Raw genomic sequence first — 26683 nt, forward strand, 5'->3', positions numbered from 1 at the left:
TTCAAAATGAATTACCAACTCAAATCATCTAAAATTAGACACCATGATACCATTGCTCGAGATCAGGCAACGAAAAGGATTGTCATTTCTCGCCAAAAGAGACCAATATCATCCTTTTCATTTCTCTCCAAAAGAGACCAACATGATCCTTTTCATTTCTCTCCAAAAGAGACCAACATCAATATCATGTCATGATTATAATGCGTCCGGAAAAATGGATACTATTTTCAAACTCCCAGAAGAGAATGAAGTAAAGTGAAAAACAAAGGATGACACCAATGGAAACAATTCCTAATTTTTCAAAACAAATTCATGACAACCCAAAATAGAAACCAAATTTTCCAAGTAGAACAAAGCCCCCAAAAACCACATCTTTTTATGAAAATTAACAGCAAATCACTTAAATCAAAACCCAAATTACTTAACTAAGTTAGCAACATCCCATCCTAAATCTACTACAGCAAAATGCAAATTAAAAGATTGATTATAATGGCAAAAAACCCAAAAATGCAGAACGAACAAAGATCCATTCTTTAAACATAAAACCTTATCAGATCACATCACCTACTATTCCATCACATTTAGTTAATTCAGCCCAGATCTTTTCATAAATATAAAAAAGAAGGAAAAAAAAAAAGACTTATCAGCAAAACTAAGCTCTGATCACCCACAAATAATCTCAGTACATACTTTATGGGACCAAATTCTCCTACTCGGAGGCGAACATTGCAAAGATCACCACATAAACTCTGCTTAAAATTCAGACCCACAAAACTCATAATAGACAAAGTAATCCAAGGGGTGAACAGAACACCGATCTTACCAGCAAGAGAGAGAAAGTGGGGGTTGGTGGGTTTCCAAGATTACGCAAGAAAGAAGTAGTAGTATGAGCAGAAGAAGAGTTGGAGATTTATAAGCAGCGTATCTTGAAAGTTACTCCATACACGGAACCTGTAATGGCTATGGCGGAGCGAGGAAAGGAAATTTATGCGACTCGATTGGGACTCCCAAGATTTTTTTTACTACATACCATCTTTGCAATTGCATACTCGACGACACGTGTGATCTTGTATGAATTTCTACAACTTGTAATTTTTAGTTTACAGCTCAGATCCACGGAGGCTTCATCCATTGCAAAACTTTATCTACGAGACTATCTTCACACCAAGCAATGAGTCATCACGAAGATTAATGTGTATTCCGTAACCAACGATGGGTGTTTGATCATTAAATCAGTGTTATATTGTTGTGATATAATCTTGGGGAATTAATAATATTCGATATTGAAACATGCTATTTTTATTATTTATCATATAATTGATTTTGAAATAATTTATTTAAAAACAAAAGGGAATTGCATTTTTTTATATTATAGTATACGGAATTTTATAAATTTGATATTATGTTTTTTCAGTTGATTAAGTTTAATATTTCAACTAACTACTTAGTATATACAATGGTTAACTTCTTAATAAGTAAAGAGAATATTACCCCTCTAAAAATCCTATTAGTTAAAAATAATAGGTATGTGACAGTCATTTGTACGCTCAATAGATGAAGTCTCAAGTGTAGCATATATTTGACGTGGACTTTAGTAAATCAATGGAAATATTATGCATACGACGTTAATAGCATTTAATAGGACAATCAAAATGACGCTTAGTTTAGCTGTTCAAATTGAGGGCCCATATTTTTTCAGTCCCGCAAGTATGTGAATATTGTTCTATTGTAATAGTAATTATTGATTTACTGTAATAGTATTATTTAATTAGTTATACATATTTAATATTAGTAATTTACTTATATAGATTGTTGATAATTGAAATTCATTATGCATTTGTATTCGATATATTAAAAATGATAATTATAAATATGCACGAACCAGTGACAATTTATTTGTATAAAGAAATGGTAATTTTGGCACAATGCTAATAATATGTACGTACTTAATTTTGGTACATGTACAAATCATGTTGCCATGTGAAATAGGCTGCTCTATTGAATGCTGCAATAGGTATGTACAGTTAGGCGAGCTTATAAATTTAATTAAATGTAAATTTAATTTTTTAAATATAAATTAGTGAATTGGGTCTGAATTTAATAGCAAAAAATTTGAATAAATGCTTATTAGACATATATTAGTTTTATTTATTTTATGAGACATAAGTCCTCCAAGTTTATGATATTATTAAAAGTTTAATTTATTAAATGTTATATGATTAAGAACTAAGCCCCTTTAGTTTTATGAGTTGACAAAAATATATTTCCAGTCAGTGTTATAATTTTCAAGTATTTTTCTAATTTTTATGGTTTATGAATTTGTGTTGCAAAATTGTTTTGTGATTTTTTAATATACTGCGATTTTAATTATTTTGGTAAAAATTATCGAAATAAATCATTAAAATTATTTTACTATAAGATAACTTTTGACAATGCCGATGATTGTCGAGCAACAATTATGGGATTTACCTTTTAAATTAATAAGAACAAATTACAATAAATTTTTATGAAATTTTTCATAATTATAAATATTTTCTTGTTATTCGATAAAATTAATAATCATCTAACAAATAGCTCCCCAAAATCAATAGTCGTTTAATAAGTATCTCTCCATAACAACTTATTGTAGAAAAATATTTATTAGACGACAGCTAATTTTAATGATACATTTTTTGGATATGCCCATAAAATTCCTTCTCTTTGGAAATTCAGTTGCACTTCTATTCTTGGAATGCCAAATTCCACAATTCCTATATTTGAAGAATTCCAATGATTTTTTTTTTAGCATTACATTGACTAAATTAATATATCAATATATTTGAAACAATAATAACAATTACAATAATTTTTTATTTAATCAATATTGATATATAAGTATAAATAAATTATAATGACTCATATAAAGTGAGATAAATATTCATATGTTTAATAGGGCTCGAACTCATAATCTTGAATTTGTATGAAATTAAAACATGCTGTTACAAAATTAAAATGATATAATTTAAAAACTTACTCATCATATTAAAAAGTATACATTTAATTTAAAAATGCACCCACTATGTAATACGTTTGTTGATTAACTTGCATGATTGCAAAAAAAATATTTTATTAATCATTCAAATAATAATATGTGAAGAAAATAATATTATTAGATAATATAGCAAATCAATGTAAAAATTTTAAAATAATAAATATGTAAAAGTGTAAATTTAATTATTATTGAATTATTCAAAATATTTGAAACCCCAATATCAACTTTAAACATATAATTTTAAAAATAAATTAAAAATTATAAAATTGAATTAAAATTATTATATTAAGGGTATAGTAGTAAAAGATAAAATTGAATTTATTTACAAAAAAGCCAAAGCTGCTAAAAGCACCCCCCAATGTGCTTCTAACTTTTGACCTAAAAGCGTTTTTATTAGCCATTTTAGAAGTAGAAGTTATCATTCCAAACACTTCAAAAATACTTTTTAAAACCACAAGTTGAAAAACGCTTTTCTAAAACCCTCGCAAACACTCCCTAAATATAGTAGGTTGAGTTTGGAAGCATGGCAAGCTTCGAGTCTCACCAAAATTAAGTGGGACGATTTTCAGGCCTTGATAAAATTCGTCTTATTAACATTCCTAAATTGAATGCAACATATTCCATCTGTCGCACATAAGCATGATTTAAAACTTTCATATATTTTAATAAAAAAATAGAAAATATTTCATTTTTATATGAAAATAAAAATAGATGGTAGTTTCGAATTACCAAGTTCCGTTCGAAAAATTCCATGTTTCTTAATTTTTCGACAACTCTGTGAGTTTACTAGGAAACTTTTATTTTTTTGTAACATTTTAGCTAAATATTTATTTCATACTTTGAGTTACAAATGTATAAATTTTTGTATAACGCATAATAATATCATTTAATATTACACTGAATTAGTAATCTTATATGCATATATATATCAATTAATAAAGACATTTTATAACACAAAATTTTGTGTTCAGTTTTAATAGCAATTACAACAAATGATAACTTCAAATATATAATTATATCTATGTGAAAATAAATTATTTTAATTGGCACAAATGACACAAAATTAAAGTAGATATGCTTCAATTAAAAAGAGAAAGTTAATATGTATAATTTTTTTTAATGACTATTATGTATGTTTTTTTAAATTTTACTATTTTTTGCAACGTTTCTAATATTTATTAATTCAACCATAATATTTTTTTGTTGAAGACGATAAATAAGTGGAATTCTGAATTAATCAAAATAAATACAATAATTGGTTAGTCCAAAATTATAGGTAAATTGGATGCATGCATTATTTTTAAAACAAGTTATAGTTCACATAAAATCAAATTTCAACAACAAGTAGTTGAGTCCAACAACAAGTCTAAGAATAAAAATAACATTTTTTCTGATCCATCTCTCAATTTAAATTCTTTAAAATATAAAATCAGAGTTCCAAAATTCTAAAAAATATTTTGAGATTGAATTTCATCGAATAATAATAATCGACAATATGATTATTTTTTTCTTAATTAATATTTATTACAATAAATATAGAGTAAATTACAAAGAACTTTCATGAGATTTAACATAATTATAAAATACCTTCTTATTATTTAAAAAATTATGAATACCCTTGAAATTAATGACAATTTAACAAATATATCCTACAATCGGCTATCATGAGAGAGTATGTGATGGACAACCATTAATTACAGAGAGATATTTGTAATTTTATAAACAGTAAACCTTATAATGGACTATCACGATGGGATATATGTTAAACGATCATTAATTTTATAAAGATATTTTATAATAAAAATATATTTGTAGTTATACCATATTTTAGACGAGCATATTGTAATTTATCCATAAATATATAAGAAAAAAATGCAAGCAATTCTCCTGTGATATTATAAATGAGCAAATTATCCCATATGAAAAAAAAAATAACAACTTACCACAGTTTAGGAAGATAAATTATTGCATGTTAAAAAACACAAGGGATAAATTCTATTTTTTAATAGAAAATTAATTTATTCATTTACAATATTACATTTGGAATTAAATCGCATTAAACTCTAAATATATATGGTCAATTTAATGAAAAACAAAAAAGAAGAAAGAAATCAATTACAAGAACGAACTGGAATACCGGTAGTTGATTAGGACAAAAATCCTGGTGAAAGAAAGTAACATGTAGCGAGAACTCAAAGCAACCTCCGTGTTTCAAGTAACAATCAAACGCCCGCTATCTACAAATCTCTACCTTGTGATGATGTTTATGATTGCTCCATCACTACTTACGTAATCACATTCACACCCTCCCCTCCCAGTTTTGATACAGCATAAATAGGAATACTCCCTTTAATTTTCAGGTTTATTGTTTTCGTTTTCCCCCTAATTGCTCTGAGTTCTTCCCTTAATCTTGCAACCGCCCATCGCTCTCTTGCTGGTGAGTTCGCTGTAGATTGGATCCCTTTTTAGTTTTCTGTTTTTTTTTGGCCCACCATGATTGCTCTGAATTTGTTGTTTTAATGGGTTTGAATATTGTGAATTGTAGTGTATAAAGGGGTAGTCTTTTGTAGTTGTTGGCACTGAGTAGGAGAACTTTTCTTGACAGGTGATCAGAGCTTGATTTTTGTCTGAAAAGATTTTGTTTTTTGAGTTTCTTGCATCAGAAGATCTGTACCAATGTGGGCAACTTTAATGAGTTACACGTGATGGGCTTTGTGAAGAAGGGTTCTTTTTTGCATTATTCTTTTCGGGTTTGTTTGGCATTGTGATCTATCTGTTCATTTGCATTGAAGTAGTAGTGGATTTGTGATGGGGTATTGTTAACTTTGTTGAGTAATATGGATTTGGTATACTGCAATTTTCGTAAAAGATTCCATTTTTCTGGGCGTTTTGTTGGTTGGAGAGATTGATTTCCTGTCCTGATGGTTTGCAATTCTGTAACGAGGATGATGATCATTCTTTGGGGCTGGAAAGTTTTCAGTTGGCTACACTGTTTTATTGCATTGTAATTCTGAAGATGGTGATCTTGATCTCTTTGAAAGAGAAAAGAATGTGTCACTTCTGGTCTATTTTCAGTTTTTGATCTATTTGTTTGTGGAGTGTGATTTTGAAGGTTTTAGTTTGTGAATTCTTTAGAATTTTTAGACAAAGGCAAAAAAGTAAACGAAAAAAAAAGAAAGAATGATGATCTTCTATTCCTTTGTACTTGTTATGTTTTGTCAAAGTCTTCGACTATCATGCCTTAAATTCTGAATTTTTGGAGCACATGATTACCCCATGTGATCAAATAATACTGAATTCTTCCTTAATTGCAATTTGTATGTGGATTGGTTTCGAACTGATGTTTACTTTGATCTAATTGGTTTGAAATTCAGATATTGAAAACGGGAGCTCGCTAATAATGGCTAAGGAAGCAGGCGCGAATAATGTTAGTGTGAAGCCTCCTCCTGAGCCTTCACCCTTGAGGAAAGCTAAATTTTTTAAGGTATGACACATTAGTCCCTGATAAAACAATGTGTTTCCGTTTCAGACAAACTGCTTATTCAGTTTTGCTGGGTACTGTTTAAATTGTGCTAAAATGCTGTCACACAAAATTACCAGAAAACATATGAAAAGAGAAATTGCACACTGATTGCTCTTCCAGGGGGATTTTAAGTTGAAGAGATATTTTATATGAGGTCCCTTTGCTGCTTGGTTTTAATGGATGCCTACTCCTTTGGAAACTTGGTCCATTGAAAATTGCCCTTTACTTTCTAACGAGGTTGATTCTTTCATCAACTTCTGTATCGCCAAGTCAGTGAAAAAGGAAATGTTTCAAGATAGATGTTGTTATTAACCATGTCTATTATAATCATCGTCTTTCTAGTCTTTACTTCAGCCTGACTATGTGTAGCTCTTTTGCCTCTTATGTGAAGTTTTGTGGGTTTTCTGTTGTGTCTGTTGGGGGGTGGGATGCTGTTTGGAGCCCGTTTTCTGATATCCACACAAGAATAAACCACTATGGTACTCATTTTTTTATGTATAGCGTGAGGCTAAAAACAACAGTTTTATAAGGTGTTGTATATGGCTTTATAATTATTCATTAATTTTGTCCTATTTTTACAGTGTAGTCTCTCTAGGTCTCAGATATAAGCATTTCTCTTTCATGTTTTGTGCATGCACTGTAAACTTATCAGGTGCTTTGTTCTCGTTTATTGGTATATAAACAAAATTTTCTCTTTAGTTTAATTCTGTCATTCTGTACCCTGGGTGTGCATGTTGTTCCAGTAGCTCTTGTCTAGGTTTCTAGATGTACAAGACATACACACTAATTACATGTTGATGACAGGCAAAGATGAGAATCTTGGTTACTGGTGGAGCTGGATTCATTGGGTCTCACTTAGTTGATAAGCTGATGGAAAATGACGAGAATGAGGTAAGCACACAAAAAATTCTAGATTTGCACCGATGAACAAGTGGCCCAAAATCTGCACGTTTTATACGAGTTACTTGCTTTATTTAGGTAATTGTTGTGGACAACTACTTTACTGGATCAAAGGACAACTTAAAGCAATGGATTGGTCATCCAAGATTCGAGCTTATGCGGCGTGGTAGGCGTTGTTTCTTGTCCACGAGTACTCGTTTTAACTTTCAACTACATGGCCTGTATATAATCTTCATATAACATTGGGATCATGTATGATATTTTCTTTTGTTCTCTTGCTCAATGTTACTTGATCCCGTTTGGAATTGTCTTCTTGATGCGTGCAGCGCTCTGTTTTTTTGTATGTAGTTGATTTTGTTGCTTGCATACTATGTTTTATTCATACTTTTGTCTTTGTCCTTTTTCAGATGTGACACAGCCGCTGTTGGTGGAAGTTGATCAAATCTACCATCTTGCTTGTCCTGCTTCCCCAATTTTCTACAAATACAACCCCGTGAAGGTTGGTAAATGAAGATAAACTCTCGTCCTTACATGCCTTAAAATACTTAAAGTAGAATGTTTTATATTGTTTAGACGACATACGATTGTAAATCATCATGTTGGAACATGATGTCTTTAGTTATTGAGCATTAAGGGGTAGTCAAGGTTGATCTTAGTTCTTTTTCATTCTGATGATACTTGACAGACACTAAAGACAAATGTAATAGGGACGCTAAACATGTTGGGACTCGCCAAGCGAGTAGGAGCAAGGTTTGCCACCTCGTCCATGTCTTCTTTTCCTTTTATTCAGTTTCTTATCCAATTTGTTGATTTACTCTGTGCACTGTTTGAATAGGATTTTGTTGACATCAACATCAGAGGTTTATGGTGATCCGCTCGTGCATCCCCAGGAAGAAAGCTACTGGGGCAATGTGAACCCTATAGGTACTATGATCTTAGCTGAGAATATAAAGCTGAATATCTGATATTAGTAAATGGAAACTTACCTGCTTATAAATATTGTTCTCTCTTTGGTATAAGCGCAAACTCTGAGTGACCTGTTTAACCTTTTCTGGGTCGATATTCATATTTGAGTTTTTCATGCTGAAATCGTCAATTCGTTTATATTCTCATGTGCGTTGCAGGAGTTAGGAGCTGTTATGACGAGGGAAAAAGAGTAGCTGAAACTTTGATGTTCGATTATCATAGGCAGCATGGAGTTGGTAAATTTGGCTATCTCACGCATATAAATATTTACGGGAAGTAATAGTATGATACATTCTTGACCAACTTGAAGTGATGAATTTGCCACAGAAATAAGGATTGCAAGGATCTTCAACACTTATGGACCACGGATGAACATTGATGATGGTCGGGTTGTCAGCAATTTCATAGCTCAAGCAATACGGTAAACATACTCATGCCGTGACACCCATCTTCTCCTAAAACTCTTGTGCTGCCGTTCTCTTCACCTCTATTCCCTTCTCTAATGCATAGCAATATACATCTTCACTAGGTGCTAAATTTAAGAATTCATGCAACTGCAGTGATGAACCGTTGACAGTTCAGTTGCCTGGGACACAAACAAGAAGCTTCTGTTACGTCTCTGACATGGTAAAACAGAGTATCGTACTAATTTGAAACTAGATTGTTGATATGTGTGAACAGTGACCATACTCTACTCTTTTTTGTGAAGGTTGACGGTCTTATTCGACTAATGGAAGGAGATGATACTGGGCCAATCAATATTGGGAATCCAGGTTAGTATCACACTACACCATAAGCTCTCAAGAAATACTATTCTTGAACCTATTATGCTCTCATCAATCTCTCTCTCTCTCTCTTTGAGAGTATGAAACCTTGCTTTTACAGAAACCATTTTATCACCTCTTCTTATGATCATTACTTATGTCGGGCTTCTATATCAGGTGAATTTACAATGCTTGAGCTTGCTGAGGCTGTGAAAGAGGTAAGAATCTTCAATTTTGAATGTCTGTGTTGGAGTCTCTCTCTTTTTATTTTACTTGAGAATAACAGAGAGTTGTTATCATGTTGGTAAGATCTGCTTTGGAGCTGCTCGTTTAATTATGTCGTTGTGAAACTAACACACAATAGTCGCAACCTTGCAGTTGATAAATCCGGAAGTCCAAATCATAACAGTGGAGAACACTCCAGACGACCCTCGCCAAAGAAAGCCGGTCATAACAAAGGCAAAGGAATCGCTGGGCTGGGAACCAAAGGTGAAGTTGCGGGAAGGCATTCCGCTCATGGAGGCGGACTTCCGCCAGAGACTTGGGATTCCAGGGAAGAACTGAATGCTCTTCTACCTCTCGAGATGTTTGCGGCTTTTATGCGCCTTCTAAATTCTTTTTTTTTAGGCATAATAGTATAGATATGAAGATGTTTTGGGTGGTGATTGTTTTGAAATATTTTGATGAGCGAATTGGTTCTATAGTTAAAAAAGTTATAATGTGATTCAAACAAGAAGCTCGCAGTTATGATTCTCGATCTTACCACTTGAATTTAAAGTCATTGATGAGAGGAGCTTGCATCAATCCTACCACTCAAACAAAAGCTTTCTAACTCTAATCTCATTTTGAACAGCCTAGTTTGTATCCTACATCATCTCCCCTTTTAATGTCTTTTTATTTATAAAATTATCTTAAAAATAAAAAAATAAATGAGAGAACAAAAGAAAAATATAATTAAAAATTGTGAGAGGATTTTAAATTGATAGTCCAAACTGATGATTCACAATTTTATATAAAATTGATAACAAACTCGAATTATTTTAAATGAAATATTTATGGGTGGAATATGTTTCAAAATATTCTTAGAAATATTTTATGGAGTGGATAATATAATAGAGATGAATCATAACAGAGTCTTACATTTTTATCCAATTCTTTTGCGACGGCAGAAGATTACGATAAAGCAGATATGGGCGTCGTTGCTCGCAGCCACTCAGTCGCCGTCGGAGAACGCCCTGTGTGAGAGCGGCAGCTCGCACGCACTTCCCTGCTCCGCCGCGTACTCTTGAATTCGCGTTCCTCTTCCTCTATAACAATGTCTTGTTCCAATTTCACTTCCACTTCCGACCAAATCATCGAACACATCGTGCTTTACAAACTCAAGCCCGACGCTGATCCTCCCGCCGTCAACGCCATGCTCAGCAACCTCAATAGACTTGCATCCATCGACTCAGTCCTCCATCTCTCTGCCGGCCCCGTTTCCCGCTGCCGCTCCAACTCCCTTACCTTCACCCACATGCTCCACTGCCGGTACCGGTCCAAACCCGACTTGATTTCCTACTCGGAAAACCCAAACCACATCAGCGTTGTCGCCGATTACGTCAAGCCCGTCGTTGATGACGTCATGGCCGTCGATTGGGTAGCCAATGACTTCTCGTGTTCACCGGTGATCCCTCCAGGATCGGCCTTGAGGTTGACCATTTTGAAGCTGAAAGAAGGCACGGGGGAGAGTGGGAAAAACGAGGTTTTGGGGTGTTTGAGGGGTATCAAGCAGAAATATCCCTCAATTGAGCAGTTGACGGTAGGGAAGAACTTCTCGCCGGGGAGGGCCAAGGGGTTTTCGATTTGCTCGATTGCGGTTTTCAAGGGATTGAAGGAACTGGAGACCTTGGCATCGGAATCGGAGACTGCGGTTGAGCAGATTAGCGAGTTTCTTGATGGAGTGGTGGTGGTGGACGCCGTGGTGCCCGGGACTCTTCCATCGGCATGCCTATAAAGCGCGTTTCTTCATTGCTGAGATTAAAAGTGTTGGAAGCTTTATCTTGCGTACATTCCCACTTTGAACTAGGGAGCCCCAATTAAATTGGATGCAGCCGGGGCTGGACTGAAGTGTGTGTGTGCGGCATCAAGATTGATTTTGATTCTTTCCAAAATATAATTGGGTGTCAAGGCCTGTATGGACTGCAGATCCATCCTATTATCTGTTCTTTTGTGTGTAGTAGATTCATATGTTCATCATCTTATATTTATGCATCTTATTCACAGTTTTGTCTATTCTATTCTATGTGTTTTATGTTTTACTTGAAAACTTTATAAAATGTTATAGGATTACTTATATATTATCTACCCAACACAATTCTCGCGAACGACTAGCAATTTATGTGAATCAAAAGAGATTAAGGAGACAGTTCTCGCAAATGACGAGCAATTTGTATGAATCAAAAGAGATTAAGGAGTCATGTCTAATTTCAAATTCCTTTTTCTCTGTGAGAATTGCATTTGTTTATCTTTTATGTTTTCACTTTTGAGACAGCCGGCGTTGTGTGTTGGTTGATTTTGAATCCAGTCACTTTTGTGCTTGTGATCATTAGTGGGGCTAATGTGTAGGAGTTTCTGCCTCTCGCGCAGTTCTCTAATTGTCCTTTTGTATGAATGATACTGCTTACAATTCCTTTGTAGTAGCAGTGTAGGTGTTTATTACACAATGTTATCTCCTGTTGTTTTGGCAGATGTCGTGATTCTTACCGCAAGCCCTTCAACAAACGCATAGGGTGTAGATTGAAATGATACGAGAGGAATTTACCAGCAACGATAGCCAAATGGAAATAGGAAGGTTTTGAGATGCTCTCATTGTAGATTACAGCGCATACAACCTTTTTATTTGGATATCAAGACAATGTGCTATTCCAATTCACTTAAACTTAGGAAGAATACAGTAATCAGAACATGTATGACAGTGCCCTCCTCGCAAAGTTCATAAAGAACAACACCCCATTGAGAACCTTTTAACTAGCAACGAATCATCTTTCTAATGTTCTAATGTTCTAATGTTCTAATTTTATCTGTAACAACAGAAAGTCATCCATATTTACTTAGCCAAAAATATGAAACAGAAGACCAAGTCATTCAAGCATATGTAATATGACACATTTTTACACAGGGGTATGGTTCGCACAGTAATCATGATATGACTTCACAAGTAAGGCAGATAGAGCAGTAACATTCTACACAAAGTTCATATATTCACCTATTTACCTCAACCAGTGACAGCTTACTTGGTAAGATAATATATAACAAGAAAAACAACCACAAAAGATGCCACAAGTGTAAACATCCTCCGGTTTGATTTGGTCTCGAACACCTGAGGCAAAGCAAGAACTTTCACACACATGGAACAGAAGTACAGACAAGACGGAAAGTAATCGTAAACTGGAGGTTGATCGTAATACCATCTTAAATTTATCCATGGTTCCAGATAAAACTCCTCTTGAGGCATCCATGTCATTTCCCTATAGTGAAAAGTAAGCATGTGTTAACAGTAATGTAATTAGTTAATATCTAGATGTAGGATAATATATTACAAGAAGACACAAACCATTCTGTCCAGCATATGGTTATGAGACTCAACTTCCTCATGTATATCACCTGATATCTGTTGACACAAAGTATCATTAGAACATGGATAGTAATCCAGAGTTGCAAATCGTACAAATAACCCATCACCTAACCAGTTAATCTAAAACATTATATTAGTTCCATTTTCCCCAATACTAATTTGATCAAGAGAGTGTCTCCTCCATCTTTCTATTATATAACATCAAAATTTTCCTTAAAGACCCCTTAAGACTAAATGTAAAGAGAGAAAAGAACTGCTCATGACCCACACAAAAATTAAGGGACCCTCAAGTACAAATAGTTGAACAACAATTTTTTACAGTATAAACTTACTCTCTTCAGTAGATTAACTCGATCTTGCAGTCCATCAATTGCTCTGTCATTCTCTTGTTCATCAATCTCATGAGTAGAATAAGACGATGAAGCTCTTATACCTCCTTCCTCAATACCATCAAACAGGGCAGTTCTAGCATTACGATCCCTGAAACTGTAGCTCAGTATAAGAAGATTGATCAGCAAGAAACAAAATTATAATAGATGCCCAAGAGATAAAGTAGCTGCAGATAGGAAGCATAAATATTAGTCTGTAATAGATTAATCTAGAACATGATGGCCCTCAGATGGAAGAGACAGAAATTGGAGTTTGAAGTTTTCGAAATTCAATAACATTTTAAATTTCTTTAAGTGTTTAATATGTGGCTTAGACCTTTTACCTTTAAATTATAATATACTAATAATGTTTAGTTATTGTAAATCATCACTTACATTATAATTTCTTCAAAATGATCAGGCCATTATCCTGAAGTGGTTACACTATTCTAGGATCAAATTTGGTCTAATCCTGTTAGATTCTCAATATTAAAGCACCGGCTAAGTATCAGTTAATGATGTCAGAGACTCGGAACAAAGCCTATGAAAACTTTGTGGATGCAAAAAACAAAAAGCAAACTTCCCATGCTTCAAGAAACTATTAGAATAAAACTTGAAGTATTCTTCAGCTAAGGAGAAGGTTATTTAATGTTAATTTAAGTTGTTTACAAGGGAAACCATGTTAGCAAGTAGCAACTAACATGATAAGAAAGATTCAGGCATTCTAGCAATTTTTTTTATATAACCACAAAAAATGTAATTAAATTATCATTTATCGACAAAACATAATAAATAATTTGGCAATATCTTGCGAAACTTCTAGCGGTCAGGTCCTGAGATAAGGTGCTAGAGCTAGAATTGATACAGAACATGCTTGTAGATATTTGTATAAGGTAAATTTAGGTATCAAAAGGATAAGAGATTGGAATTCCTGCAATGACAGAATATACAAGGGCTACAGGCGTGTAAGAGCATATATTATGGTTAAGTTGGAATGAAATCTCAAACTTAAGGAACAAAAGCTGGCAGGTCCTAAAACACCAGACAACATCAAATGGAAATGAAGAAAAATGATGTGATTAAGAGAAAACAATGGCATAATTAACCAGGCAAAATTGGGAAGAAGATGCAATTGTCTGTGGTTGGATAATTTTGGCATGTTTATGCATCATCACACAAGTGTTCTCCAATGATACAACTCACGCCCCATTAAAATAATAGCAGAATGAATAGCTCCTGTATACACTCACAACTTAAACGCCTAATTTCTACCAATCATATCAAGCAGAAGGTGATCGACATCACATGCAAGAATGCACCATTCTCTTAAATTAATCATTTCACAATTTTCTTTTTCCCGGTTACACATTACAGAAGCAATTAGATCAGCAGTACAATCACACATGAATCCTACAATAGACACAGGAATCCAATAACAAAATGAGTGGCAACAGGAGCAAGAACCTTCTAGAATTCATTGCCGCGGAGATCGATGATCTGTAGACCGCCGACAAAAAATCGAGATCAAGCTGCAGCTAAACAAAATTCTCCAAATCAAATTAAAAAAAAAAAAAAAAAGAGAGAGAGAGAAAACAGAATTCACATCAAATAACAAGAAGATTGGCTCAGAGCTACTAAAAACCCAAATCACAAGGTTTTACAACGAGTATACCACTAAAGTATCAGATCAAAAAAAGAGCGAGAATCAGAATTTCGCGAAATCCAAATGGAAATGTTAGATCTGTGGGGGAAATCAAGGGAAGGGAAGAGAGTTAGGCTCACCTAAATCAGTAAACTTGCTGCTAATAATGAGAAAGTAAGAGTAACAATAATCAAGAGAGATTTTTATAAACAATAACACGGAAACGTGAACTTTAAATTGGGCTTCCTTGTGGGCTTTTTTATTCTAGGCCCATTAACAAGGTTTGAGCCCAATACTCAAGTTTGGGCTGAGTCACTTGTTTGCGCGGACCCATCGGGCTGAAAAAATACGAAATGACAAATGTACCATTTAGAACAAGGGATGATAATGGGTCGGATTTGTCAAAATTCGAAACCCTACCTATCAAGAAACTCTTGGACTCGGGACTTAGAAGACTTGATTTAATATTTTAAAATATTAAAAATATATTGTTTGAAAAGTAATATTAACATAATTTTAGAAATAAGAGAACAATATTATTGAAGGGTTAATTTTTTTTATAAATTTACATGCGTACGTTTTAGGGTTTATATTAATTTTTTTAATATAGTTACTTTACATATACATTAAAACATCTAGAAACTACTTATATTATTATTATTATTTTAATTTATAAAAATATTAAATGTATGTATTATATGTAAGTGCAAAATAAAATATATACACATATTTTCATACGTATGTAAATATATATTTTATAAGAAATGTATGAAAAAAAACTAAAAGTTCAGACCCAGTTAAGGCTTCAAAACTTGTCCCAAACAGGTCGAGGTCTCGTCGAATTTAACCTGAACCCATTAATATTTCAAAAACCCAAGAAAGAAAATAAACATACACATCTTTCGACATATTATTATTCTTTTTTTTACGTAAAATATGAAATTATAATATATTTTTTATTAAAAAATCTGAATCGCCACAAGATATATTTAGCACAGTTAAAAAATCTCGAATTTACCTTTATATATAGACATAAATATTAAATTCTTGAATTGTAAGCTAATCATTAGTATTTGGGATGTCTTCAAAAATGTGATGCAAACGAAAATCGTCGACCACCAATTCATTGAGATTGGGGATTGGGTCTTGAATGATGTATTCTGAAAGAGGCCTTGAACTCCACTCTGTATCCACACTCTTCTTCCTCTCACTCTCACTTGCTCTCTTTGATGATTTCTTGTGATGAGAATGATGTTTCTTTTTTGTAATAACAACTGCTTTGCTGTCGTCTCTTGCTCTTGCTGCTTTCCCATCACTTTGATCAGATGCCATCAAAAATGTTCTCAAAGATAGTTTAGGGATTTTATTACAAATTTATACAAAATATTCACATATATAAACTTCAAGAAACTCTAAATTACAATTTAATTTGGCAAATTAGTGTATCATTATTGGGTTTGAATATATTTTCTTCAAACATGTTAATTAATAATGTACTTTAAACATTCGAATATTGCCTAATATTTATAGGGATGATATTTTTGTTAAATATTATTCATGTAAGATAAAAAAAAGTTAATAGCACGTGTATGGAATTCTTAAGAACAGAATTTACTTTAAATAAATTGATTTGTTTTGTGCGCGATTCTAATTAAATAAGATATTTTGAGTAACACGTCCACAGAATCCGATTTCATAATTCAATGCACGCGTTGATTGATACCGCTTGTTCTTATTTTTATATTATAACCGTAAAGCATAAAATATTTCAAAAAGTATATGGAGTTAAGAGGAAACATATCCATGATATATTATTAATATTATTGCGAAATATTTTATGTGATAATAGTGAGATATTACTATATAATATGATAGTGCATCAAATGTTAAGTGAAATGAATGTTTCAACCAAATATTTTGCGTTCATAACCATAATATTTTACATTAAGATTATCAACTTAACGAATATTTGAAATTAAATCGACATAATATTATGGATAATATATAGTGTTGATATTTTAAAAAATTCGTGTGATTACACAAAATTTCAGAGACGGTGGTGTGATTATCCCAATTATAAGAAAAATTGTCCGCTTAGAGGGTGTTTGCCTAGACTTAATAGCTTTACAAAATATCTTATAAGATGTTGAAGAGTTTTTAAGATGTTAAAAATCGTTTTGACATTTTCTTTTTCAGAGCTTATAAAATTTCAAAATAAAATATTTTAAATCTTATAAAAGTTTTTAAAAAAAGTAAATTTTTCCTAAATTTTTTTATAACATCTTATAAGCTTTATATATATATATATATAGTATAGATAATAACGTATCTCTTTTTCAATTTTGTATAATTTATGACATTAATTACGTGTCCCCCCTCCCGCCCTCCTCTCTCTCTCTCTCTCTCTCTCTCTCTCTCTCTCTCTATATATATATATATATATATATACAACCCCCCCCCCCCTCTCTCTCTCTCTCTCTCTCTCTCTCTCTCTCTCTCTATATATATATATATATATATATGCAATTTTATAAAGGAATTCTTTATCAGTTTTATATATATATGACACTAGTTACATAAATAATAATTAATTTTTAATTATTATAGTTATGCAAAAATAGAATTTCTGTCAATATTATATTTACTAAAAAAATATATATAGATTCAAGATATTATAAATTATAAAACTAAAAATAGCTATTCCAATTAACAAAAAAATATATCAATTAATATATTAATATTAATATTCGACTAGCATGAACGCTAATATTATTTTGAGTCAAAAGTTTAGATAATAATTTATTATTTTCTTTATTTTTGTAAAATCAAGATATCTATTAAAATTTTATTTTGAATTAAACGAATTTATTTATAAAAGTGTTTTAAAAATATTTAAATACAAAATATGCAAAGAAATAGCAACGTATTTATTTCTAGTGTGTCATGTCCTTTTTGATAATGTTACCAATAAAAAAATCTCATTATGCCAAAAATCCTAATATCTTATAGGATGTGAAAACATTTTATAAGCTTTAATATATTATTCTATTCAAACAATTTAGAGGTTTTTATTTTTAAAATACGATCCATCTGTCTTATAAGGTCCTAAAACATCTTATAAGATGGAACTTATAAAATGTTTTAAAAAACCTAAGCAAACACCCGCTTAGTCTATAAAAAAATTTCAGAAAATTTTAATCCATTATAATTCATAATCCACAACAGAATTTTAATCCATTCACCACAAAAAAATGAAAAAAAATCTAAAAAGGACTAACAAATTTGATTATTTATTATATGGCCATTAAAATTAGGAACTTTGATAATTCTACAAACAAGAAAAAAATATTTATATTTTACAAAATCTCACAAGCGCTCGTTGTAATTTTTCATTTTATTATTTTATCATTAATAATCAAGTGGAGCTCGAGCCAGACTTTTATTCTCTGTCAAACCAAAAAATATGTTAAACTTGGATATTACATTTAAACAATCGAGCTTGAACAAACTTATATTGCTCGAAACCTTAAAGTCTGGAAAACATTGGAAGACAGAGATTAGGACACATCTGGGCTTCTGGTCAACCCCCTAGAACTTTGTCTGCATGTTCACACAGGAAAAGTAAATACTTAGGTACATTATTGTGTCATTGTAACATGGAGCACAGATCATTGATCCACCTACTTGAAGTAGTGATGTCATTCTAAATGTAGTAAACCTCTGTAAGAAAAATAAGGCCATTTATGATCAAGAAATGTGGTCTTACAATACATCCTCAAAACTGTTGAAGAGAATATGTTTCAGAAAGAATGTATCACCACTCGGATTCTGCATCCAGACTCACTGTATAATCCTTTGAACATAAGCGCACAAGCTTATTGTATCGGTATTTACCAGTTTAAATAGGCTGTGGAACAAGCACTGCACCCAGTGGTTGTGCTTCCGGTCTTTGTATATAAGCAAAAGTTTAAAAGCTAAGGAAACAAAAGATTTCATAGATCAGCAATAGCATCCAACATGCTGTCTGTGTCAGGGGTGATAATGGCACGTTTGCTGATTTCCCCCATGTTGCAGCAATGTTTATCGTCTGTATTGATGGCAACAACATCTTGACCAAACACACAATTCAGACCAGCAGATACCTGTGCATATGCATCATAGTTAGCACACCTCGAACACATCTTCATGATCCTACAGCTTTGCTCAAATGGTGTTCCTTTTTTTATTGCTTGGCTGAAAGGGTCTGTTACCTGTGAGCTAGTGAGAACTTCTATACTTCTACAGATAGAATGTTGAAGTTCCATCATTTCCCACACAACCAAAAAATGAGACGGTTTGTAAGTGTTGTAAATTTAGAGGACAGGTTTTGATAGTTTCAAAAGGGGGAGGGGGTATAGTACTAAACTATAAGACAGTCATTTAATTAATCCTTTTTGAAAACAGGTTCCGGATTCTGTGATCCTTTAGACATCCAGAAAACTGATAGAAAACAAAGGCAAACAATTAGTAATAAGTCGTCTCTGCTATTCTCTTTTCCTTATTGATCTTCTCCATCAAACCAGTAATATATAACTTTTCAAATGGTTTTCTCTGCAGTAAATGATACAAAGAAATAGAGAAGGAAGCTTAGCATATACATACGATTAATAACTTCTGAATACTTACATCATATAGTGTGTCACCAAGCTTCAACTTTATAGCACCGCTCCTGTATACTAACATTTTGCCCATCAAGCCGGCTGGTAAGTCTTCCAACCTACAAGGCTTTTGCGATGCTTCTGCACCCTTTCCAGGATTTGCCTTCTTATCTGCCTCCGGGACCTCTGCATTAGTTGATTGCTTTGTAGTCGGCAAAATTGATGGTAATTGAAGGAAGAAAATAGTCTCCTCCATATTCTCATCCTGCCACCAATGTCATTAACATCACAACATAATTTCTAGAATGTAGTAGTGTTTCCGATTCATCCTAAATGAAGACAAACCAATAGTCCAAGCTCTAAAGCTGAATTTTCTGCAGATTCATCATAGGTTGAGTTCTGTGGATCTTCGGCAAATTCTTCTTCATCAAGAAGTTCTACAAGTAAGAACCAAGATCAATGCACTTTAATGAGGTAACATAATAACTATTGGTGATGGTATAACATAGAATCAGCTATTTCTCCTTCATATTAGCAATATGTTTTCTAGAGTAAATGTAAAAACCTGGATTTCCAGAGTATGGCCTTCTCAAGGGGAGTGTTGTGGGATAATAGGTGTAATAATCCTGTACAAATTGTCAAAGAACCTTTAGTATATAATAGAGGACTTCATCGACATTGAACTAGAGGGTTACTATTAATTATATATTGCTTACCCACGGTTCCTTATATTCTTTCTCAATTCTTTGATCAGCACCACCTGCAAGTCGATAGATGATAAGAAAAGTGCAGTCCGAATCTCTTGGTAGTAAAACAAAGTACAAAATAAATATGCACTTGCCATCAGAAGATGAGCCTGGAATCCTGTTGATGTTCTTCTTAACACCATACGACCTGAGGGAATTGGACGATCCTCCATAACCAAACGCAACTTGAGTCGGCCCAGCTGGATTGCAAGGACAATTGTAATGAAAGATTGATGATTTGAAAAGTATAATGAGTCTGCCATATATTTCCATTCACATTTGCTTATTTTATGGCTAGCTTTTAGCATGCTGGAATTTCACTCAAAGTGCGGATCTTGAAACAGCAAAGTTGTGGGGTGCAACTTAGGCGTAATAACATATGGAGGACATTCAATAAGACCAGAAAAGACCTAAAGAGAAGCTTACCTTTCCTTTCAACCTTAGGCTTTCCTTTCAAAGATGCTTCCTGGGATGAAAAGCAAAGATGTCACTAAGAAAGAAAATCAACAGAAATTCTAAACCAGAAGAGTTTATATCTATAAATGAATTAACAAGGAGGTCCTGGAATACATTAAGGCGGCGTAGAAGCTGCTCTGCCTTAGCTTCCTCAAGGTCACTTTCAACTTTTTCTCTGAAACAGAAATATAATAGAGAACAGTAAAATCTGAGTCATAATAATAAATGATAATAATTTAACTACTCAAGCTTAAGTGGACTAAGACGAATACGCTTTGGGCAAGACAGGCTTTTGTTCTCTCTTGGGAGGAGCTTTTGGTGCAAATCTCACCTATGGCAATCCATATAAATCCATGTTGAAATCAATGATCAATGATTTCACAAAGTATTTGATCATGGAGAAAATCAGTAAAGCCTATCCAACATTAATACCTTCCTTGGTGCGTTGGTGGTCGAAGAAGCGGCCAACGAATCCGGATCCATGAGACTTACAATTTTCTGAATCAGATGAAGAAAACAAAAAATAAACTCAAACTATCATGAACAAAATCTGATACTACTCCAGCCCCATACTCATATTGCATCATGCATTAACTCCAACGATCAAAACCTGAAAATAACATGATCCCTCCACTTGCATACATTGAAATTACCATCCATTAACCTAAGGAACCAAATTCAATAGCACTAGCCCAAACACATACACACACAATATATATATATATATATATAGATTACATTGGCTTAACCTTATACTATTAATGGAACTGACCTTTTCAAATGATGATAGTCTGGATTGGAAAGAAAAGTTGTACGTATAGGATCTTAGATGATTTGCAAGAAGAGAGAAGAGAGGCTGTTTCTTGTTGGGGTGTGGCGCGAGTAGAATCAGAACGAGAGAGAGAGAGAGAAGGGAAATGGCGGCTAGCAGTTTAGGGTTTTAGAGGTTTCAAACTCAAGGTAGAGAGACGTGGGAATCCAAGTATGGAAGGTCTCTGTACGTGACAGTAGTTATCTGACACAATCTATGCACGTTTGCTGCTTATTCCTCGGATTCCTGTTGCTGTCCAGTTACAGTAACTTACATGCAGGAAAAACAGAAGAATGAAGGGAAATCCTCAATAACTTCGACATTTTATGTCATTTTCAGTCATTGTCCAATAACTTTGGGGTTGATTGTCTCTCATTAATTATTAATGATTAGTCTAATTAACCATCTTATTGATAGGTGATTAACTGAATACAATCAAAATAAATATGGGCTAGATGGCCTCAAGTCACATTATTAATACAACTCACAACAATGTTTCTGTTTGTTCAATAGTTTGAATGAAGCTGACAGTAGAGTCTTAAACAATTTGGCAACGTAGGTGGGAATCTTGGTGTTTTCTGAATCCTTGTGTAAGGAATTGTAGCGGTTCTATCAGAAAATGAGTAATCAGCTATCTCAAGACATTATCTCATCCTTCATCTAGCTAAACAGTTATCAGACAACGAACACAGAGAGTTCCTGCTGCCATTTAAATGTTTGCTCAAGTAACGACCATGTGGGACAAACATTAGTTAGCAACCCTCTGTTCTCCATTCAACTTAGGGGCTGCAGAGATAACATAGTACAGGAATATCTAAAAGATCTAATTTCTTGTGGCTTGCACGGATTGAGATGTGGCTATCATTTGAGCTGTGATACTGGCATACTGAACTGCTGTGTGTTGTAATGAGTATTGGTCTGCGAGGCCATACTCTGCAAAGTTTGGTTCAATGTGTACGAAATGACCTGGTAATGATCTTTTCGACAGGGATTCTTGCCACAGGTCAAAGAACTCACCCATGATTTGATGTGATTTTTCCCATGATGAAATGGGTAGATACTCCATCTGCAAGAGAACAAACACTCTCCAGATCAACTTAAGGAAATTACCAAAGAACCCTCACTGTAGCACATGATCAATGCATCTGAATTTTGTAGAGCACAAACATCGTAAAGAAACCCAGTTTGATGATAAAAGTTCTTTCTGTATGACCAGTCTTGCTGAAATAACAAGAGCATTTATGGTCCTTCCCTCTTCAAAGCATTCAGATTATCTAGCAAACAATGACTCATTCACATGCAATTACGAGCTACGCCTAAATGCCAATTCATTCATCGAAACCAGAACTGTTAACATGGAATGATTTTAAATCATGTAACCAGTATTGTTAACGTGTAATTATTTTAGATCAAGTTGAATGTAGTTCAAGAAAATCCATCTCTGCAGAGCCAGCAGTGAAGAACAATGAGCCTGTAGACCTGAGATAATTACTACCAGTCATTTCGCATTCAAAGAAAAGAAGATTTAAATCCTAACAATAAGAAGCACTTTCTCTCCTCACTTAGACAGATAATTCTTCCAGCATGCTCATATCTTCAAGTCAATCCACCGCCTATCTACAAAAATTGTGGCGAGAAAGCCCAGTCATACAATAAGAAAAGATAAGATATGGAGGCACAAAACGGGAACACCTAGAAAATGAAATTTCTACCATGATTAATGATGGCTGGTTGAATAAGAGTCACTGTTATTTTTTACAGCTGCAGCCAATGTATGATACTCTGGGATCTCATTGCATCAGTATCCCTAACAGTTATGAGTAGTGCCATTGACTTAAGCAAAGGAATGGATTTGCCTGAAGTAAAAGATGATGTTAATGGGATTGAATCTGAAATGGTGACAACTATCTCTTGCTCCAGTTCTTATTCTAATCATTTAAACATCGTTAATATGTGGCAAGATTAACTTTAATAAAAGTAGATATTCCTCAAACTCTGTTTTTGGCTGCAACTACGCTAAACCAAATCCCACAGCTTTCTTTTACAATACACAGTAAACTTAAAGTAAGCGAGCAAAATGCTCATGGACCTTGTGAGGTTTCAGAAAAGAATTCCTTTTGCTAAATTGTTGAAAAGTTGTTAGCCTTAAGCATCATGTTTCCATTCGGTCAAGGGACTCATCAATGAAAAAAGCATGTCCGTGGGGATATCATATAAATTCCCAAATATATTGCACTTCCAGGGGCAGGATAACTCTTGAGACTTCCTTCCAACTTTTTTGATGACCTTTCATATTTATGAAATGGTTTAGCATAAAAAGAGTAGCATAGAATTCATTCTCTAAATGTAAGGGCGGGCCTCCTGATAGAAAAATGGTATGTATGCTCAAATGGGGAACGATTTCCTAACTTAAAGACAAACTTTCACACGAGCTGTAACAATTAAACTCCTCCACTTCCATGGTTCTGTTTCCTTCATCTGTGCTTTTATACTAGACACAAGTCAAGTTTCAAGCTACTTTTTTCTTGATGTCACATTAGGAAACCATTATTTAGTAATCAATTTCCTGGTGCAAACAAATACTTTGTAGATTAGACCAGAAAAATTCCATCAGAAAGGAACCAATTGCGGAACTTCTGCGCAGGAATATCTTTTTTCTGGTAATTTTCTTCACAGGAATCTCAATCTCAAAGCATAAAACAATATTATAAGCACTAGGTACATATGTGATGGATAGTGAGAGAACTTAAAACTCCTCCTGGAGCCTATCTTACCTCCATAACTATGCCCCTCAAACTTTCAGAGTGCATCGGGACCACCTTTCCTACTCGCAACTGGAAGTCACCAAGTTGATACTGGTTCCCCTGCATTGAAAAGAATCCATATTAAGCAAGCACAATATCACTTTATATTCTTTTCATTCTTACTTCTTTAGCCAAAAAAATGGTGCTTGTATCAATAACAGATTGACAATATTCAAAAAGAAATAACCAGCATATCTCAAAATCACTAACCTCAAAATTAAGAGCAACCCGCGTTTTATAGGATTGCAGTTTCTCCATTATCATCTGAATACTTGACTCTGCCTCCACCACAAGCCGCTGCCCTCTAATTACTAGGAAATATTTATTCGGCTGCTCGGCAAGTGAAATCCCCACAAAATCACGAGGGAAATCATTCGCTATCGTTTGTTCTTGCAATCACCACAAAAACATTAAACCTTGTAAAGGTTACAATTAAAACAAAAACAAACTCGTTTCCGTACAGAAATTACACATGTTCTCATAATCAACCAACAGTGATAAAATAACCAAAATGAAACCAAATACGCCTGAAAAGTGTCGTCAAAACCCTAAAAAACAACACAACCGTGTTATACCTCTAGCCATGGCTTTGTAGAAGCTGAGAGTGGATTTCCAGCGTCCTTCCTTCACACCATTGATGCTCTCCGCGCACTGAGACACTTCTGATAGGATTTGGCTGTTCACAGTTGTTCCCGGGTTCGGCTGCCAGTGTAATATCCTACATACATCAACACATCGTTATACATATAACATACTTACACTCCTCTACATGTACAACAGAACAAAGAACGCGCTGTCGTCGAAGGTGAAATCATGATGGAATTTCAGGAGGAATTCATCAAGTACCACAAGGGAAGGGAATTGGGGTTTTCAATTTTTATTTAATCTTTATTTCCCTATTTACCATTTGATGGGCATTGTGTTCGGGACTGGCAGTGAATGAACCAAACAGGTCTGTAGTGTGAGTTTGTTTTGTAGACGCTAAACTAAGTACTTTATCAATTTTTCCATTGAAAAATCAGTACTATGCCCAACACTCTCTAGTCTCTACAATTCTTTACTATTATTTTTACATTTTTATTATTTAACTAGACACGGTGACAACCAATATTTGTGCACATAATTTTTAGTAATTTTTTTATTTTAATTCATAATTTGTTCTTTTTATATTAAAACTTGTCGTTGCCTTACAACTTCATGTGTAAAAACCGTTTGATATTTTTTTTAATGCACTAATTATTAATACATATTTTACTCGACTTAAATTAAAAACAATACTTTGTTCTATTGATAACAATGATTATATATACATACAAAATAATAATAATATGTTATTTCAATTTCAATTAACAATAAGTTTAAACAAGATAGAAGTAAACTTAATTTTTTTTGTACATGTAATTGCATGAAATTAATTTTCTAAAAGAATTTGATTGAGTAGTTAATTTAATATTAGGGGGTTTCAGGGAATTTTTTATATCAAAATAATTTGGTATAGTTGTATTAAAACTGCCACTTTAAGTCTATAAAGCCTCTTTCCTTTACAATAGTATTAACCGTTTTGGCTACGTACATGTTAATAAATAATATTTTTATACTTTAAAATATATTATATACAAGAATATATAAGTAAATAAAAAAATAATTTAGGAATATTATCGACACAAAAAATTTGGTGTTGTTTGTGAATGGAAAAGATTATTTATATATGTAATTAGTATAAATAGATTATATAGATATATAGATGCGAACAAGAATTTGAGTAGAGGAGGTTGAAAATACATAAAAGATATTGTTGATAATTTAAAAAATTGGTATTACGATGTAAATAACCGCTGTTTGTGAGTAAAAATGAGATTATTTTTTATTAGTACTAACCGTCGTGGCACGCAATTTCTGCGTGTATATAATAAATAATATTTTATGTTTAAAATATATTATGAATAAGAAAAAATATATATAAATCAACACATCACATCTATAAAAGAAATAAGGAAAGAAAGCAACAAATAGAAAAAAAATGAAAATCAACTTATGAGTATATCGGCATAACAATAAAATTTGTATTGCATTGTCATAACTGTCGTTTGTAAGGAAAAAAAATCTTTTTTATATATTATTATAGATAGATAAAAATGTATGAAATAATAATAATAATAAATTCAACTTTAAAATTACATAAATTACACAAAAGTGTGAAAATAAATATAATTCGAGAATGAAGTAAATTGGGCGGATATTCCTTGTTGCATTAGGGATGTTTTGGTGACTGATTCAAAATGATGTGTTTTTCCTATTAAAAAATAAAAGAAATTCAAAATTATTTTGCAAGGTGGTCAGAGGAATATTTACGTAGTTACCTCAAAACAAATCATAATTATAAAAAGGCCCCTATATTTCACCTATCTAGTCCACAAAT

At 33.1% G+C, this 26683-nt stretch overlaps 6 protein-coding genes across 11 annotated transcripts in view; 2 read left to right on the plus strand and 4 right to left on the minus strand.

Annotated features, from left to right (window-relative positions):
- Positions 1-1045, minus strand: part of LOC105173665 (UDP-glucuronic acid decarboxylase 6-like) — a 4827-nt gene extending 3782 nt beyond the window's left edge. For 2 of the 3 annotated variants that reach the window (XM_011095506.2, XM_020697996.1), the window contains exon 1: positions 824-1045. The gene's annotated coding sequence lies outside the window, so the exon portion shown is untranslated. Of the gene's footprint in view, positions 1-690; positions 777-823 lie in introns of those variants that run through there. The other variant, XM_011095507.2, reaches the window with a different exon arrangement.
- LOC105173667 (UDP-glucuronic acid decarboxylase 6-like) lies at positions 5165-11456 on the plus strand. The gene is made up of 13 exons (XM_011095509.2): positions 5165-5468; positions 6406-6515; positions 7359-7445; positions 7533-7620; positions 7862-7953; positions 8140-8204; positions 8290-8378; positions 8579-8656; positions 8748-8841; positions 8981-9047; positions 9130-9193; positions 9362-9402; positions 9563-11456. Exons 2-13 carry the CDS (start codon positions 6432-6434, stop codon positions 9746-9748), a joined length of 1035 nt encoding a protein of 344 aa, XP_011093811.1. The 5' UTR covers positions 5165-5468; positions 6406-6431; the 3' UTR covers positions 9749-11456.
- LOC105173666 (stress-response A/B barrel domain-containing protein UP3) lies at positions 10500-11180 on the plus strand. The gene has a single exon (XM_011095508.2). It carries the CDS (start codon positions 10500-10502, stop codon positions 11178-11180), a length of 681 nt encoding a protein of 226 aa, XP_011093810.1.
- LOC105173668 (bet1-like SNARE 1-1) lies at positions 12241-15005 on the minus strand. 3 transcript variants are annotated; one of them, XM_011095510.2, is made up of 6 exons: positions 14951-15005; positions 14633-14703; positions 13133-13286; positions 12780-12836; positions 12634-12693; positions 12241-12545 (listed from the first exon to the last, which is right to left on the minus strand). In XM_011095510.2, the coding sequence occupies exons 2-6, from the start codon at positions 14644-14646 to the stop codon at positions 12456-12458; spliced, it is 375 nt and encodes a 124-aa protein (XP_011093812.1). In that variant the 5' UTR covers positions 14647-14703; positions 14951-15005; the 3' UTR covers positions 12241-12455. The 3 variants fall into 3 exon arrangements, with proteins under 3 accessions (XP_011093812.1, XP_011093813.1, XP_020553410.1); XM_011095511.2 differs by having other exon boundaries at positions 14633-14697; positions 14951-14996; XM_020697751.1 differs by lacking the exon at positions 14951-15005 and adding an exon at positions 14841-14934.
- Positions 18393-21587, minus strand: LOC105173827 (DNA-directed RNA polymerase III subunit RPC4). Its single transcript, XM_011095707.2, has 11 exons — positions 21422-21587; positions 21082-21147; positions 20922-20980; positions 20764-20824; positions 20620-20659; positions 20289-20393; positions 20164-20207; positions 20013-20073; positions 19793-19884; positions 19476-19712; positions 18393-18952 (listed from the first exon to the last, which is right to left on the minus strand). The coding sequence occupies exons 2-11, from the start codon at positions 21130-21132 to the stop codon at positions 18803-18805; spliced, it is 900 nt and encodes a 299-aa protein (XP_011094009.1). The 5' UTR covers positions 21133-21147; positions 21422-21587; the 3' UTR covers positions 18393-18802.
- On the minus strand, positions 21902-25303 carry LOC105173669 (mediator of RNA polymerase II transcription subunit 20a). Of its 2 annotated transcripts, XM_011095512.2 has the most exons (5): positions 25169-25303; positions 24840-24982; positions 24475-24653; positions 24235-24324; positions 21919-22526 (listed from the first exon to the last, which is right to left on the minus strand). In XM_011095512.2, the coding sequence occupies exons 1-5, from the start codon at positions 25180-25182 to the stop codon at positions 22284-22286; spliced, it is 669 nt and encodes a 222-aa protein (XP_011093814.1). In that variant the 5' UTR covers positions 25183-25303; the 3' UTR covers positions 21919-22283. The 2 variants fall into 2 exon arrangements, with proteins under 2 accessions (XP_011093815.1, XP_011093814.1); XM_011095513.2 differs by lacking the exons at positions 24235-24324; positions 24475-24653; positions 24840-24982; positions 25169-25303 and adding an exon at positions 23023-23061 and having other exon boundaries at positions 21902-22526.

Source organism: Sesamum indicum, linkage group LG11 (genome assembly GCF_000512975.1).
Source record: "Sesamum indicum cultivar Zhongzhi No. 13 linkage group LG11, S_indicum_v1.0, whole genome shotgun sequence".
Classification (NCBI taxonomy): Eukaryota; Viridiplantae; Streptophyta; class Magnoliopsida; order Lamiales; family Pedaliaceae; genus Sesamum; species Sesamum indicum.

What these genes read in the sequence shown, in the direction of transcription:
- LOC105173669 (XM_011095512.2), bottom strand. An exon ending in CTACAAAGCCATGGCTAGAG is followed by an intron (nt 24,654 to 24,839) that starts GTATAACACGGT and finishes GGTGATTGCAAG; the next exon opens with AACAAACGATAGCGAATGAT. An exon ending in TGAGGGGCATAGTTATGGAG is followed by an intron (nt 22,527 to 24,234) that starts GTAAGATAGGCT and finishes GTTCTCTTGCAG; the next exon opens with ATGGAGTATCTACCCATTTC.
- LOC105173827 (XM_011095707.2), bottom strand. Translation starts at nt 21,132, where the DNA reads ATGGATCCGGATTCGTTGGCCGCTTCTTCGACCACCAACGCACCAAGG. An exon ending in AGCTTCTACGCCGCCTTAAT is followed by an intron (nt 20,660 to 20,763) that starts GTATTCCAGGAC and finishes TTTTCATCCCAG; the next exon opens with GAAGCATCTTTGAAAGGAAA. An exon ending in GCCATACTCTGGAAATCCAG is followed by an intron (nt 19,885 to 20,012) that starts GTTTTTACATTT and finishes TCTTACTTGTAG; the next exon opens with AACTTCTTGATGAAGAAGAA.
- LOC105173667 (XM_011095509.2), top strand. Translation starts at nt 6,432, where the DNA reads ATGGCTAAGGAAGCAGGCGCGAATAATGTTAGTGTGAAGCCTCCTCCT. An exon ending in TCATAGGCAGCATGGAGTTG is followed by an intron (nt 8,657 to 8,747) that starts GTAAATTTGGCT and finishes AATTTGCCACAG; the next exon opens with AAATAAGGATTGCAAGGATC. An exon ending in AATCAATATTGGGAATCCAG is followed by an intron (nt 9,194 to 9,361) that starts GTTAGTATCACA and finishes CTTCTATATCAG; the next exon opens with GTGAATTTACAATGCTTGAG.
- LOC105173668 (XM_011095510.2), bottom strand. An exon ending in ACCATATGCTGGACAGAATG is followed by an intron (nt 12,694 to 12,779) that starts GTTTGTGTCTTC and finishes TTTTCACTATAG; the next exon opens with GGAAATGACATGGATGCCTC. An exon ending in CCATGGATAAATTTAAGATG is followed by an intron (nt 12,546 to 12,633) that starts GTATTACGATCA and finishes GCTTTGCCTCAG; the next exon opens with GTGTTCGAGACCAAATCAAA.
- LOC105173666 (XM_011095508.2), top strand. Translation starts at nt 10,500, where the DNA reads ATGTCTTGTTCCAATTTCACTTCCACTTCCGACCAAATCATCGAACAC.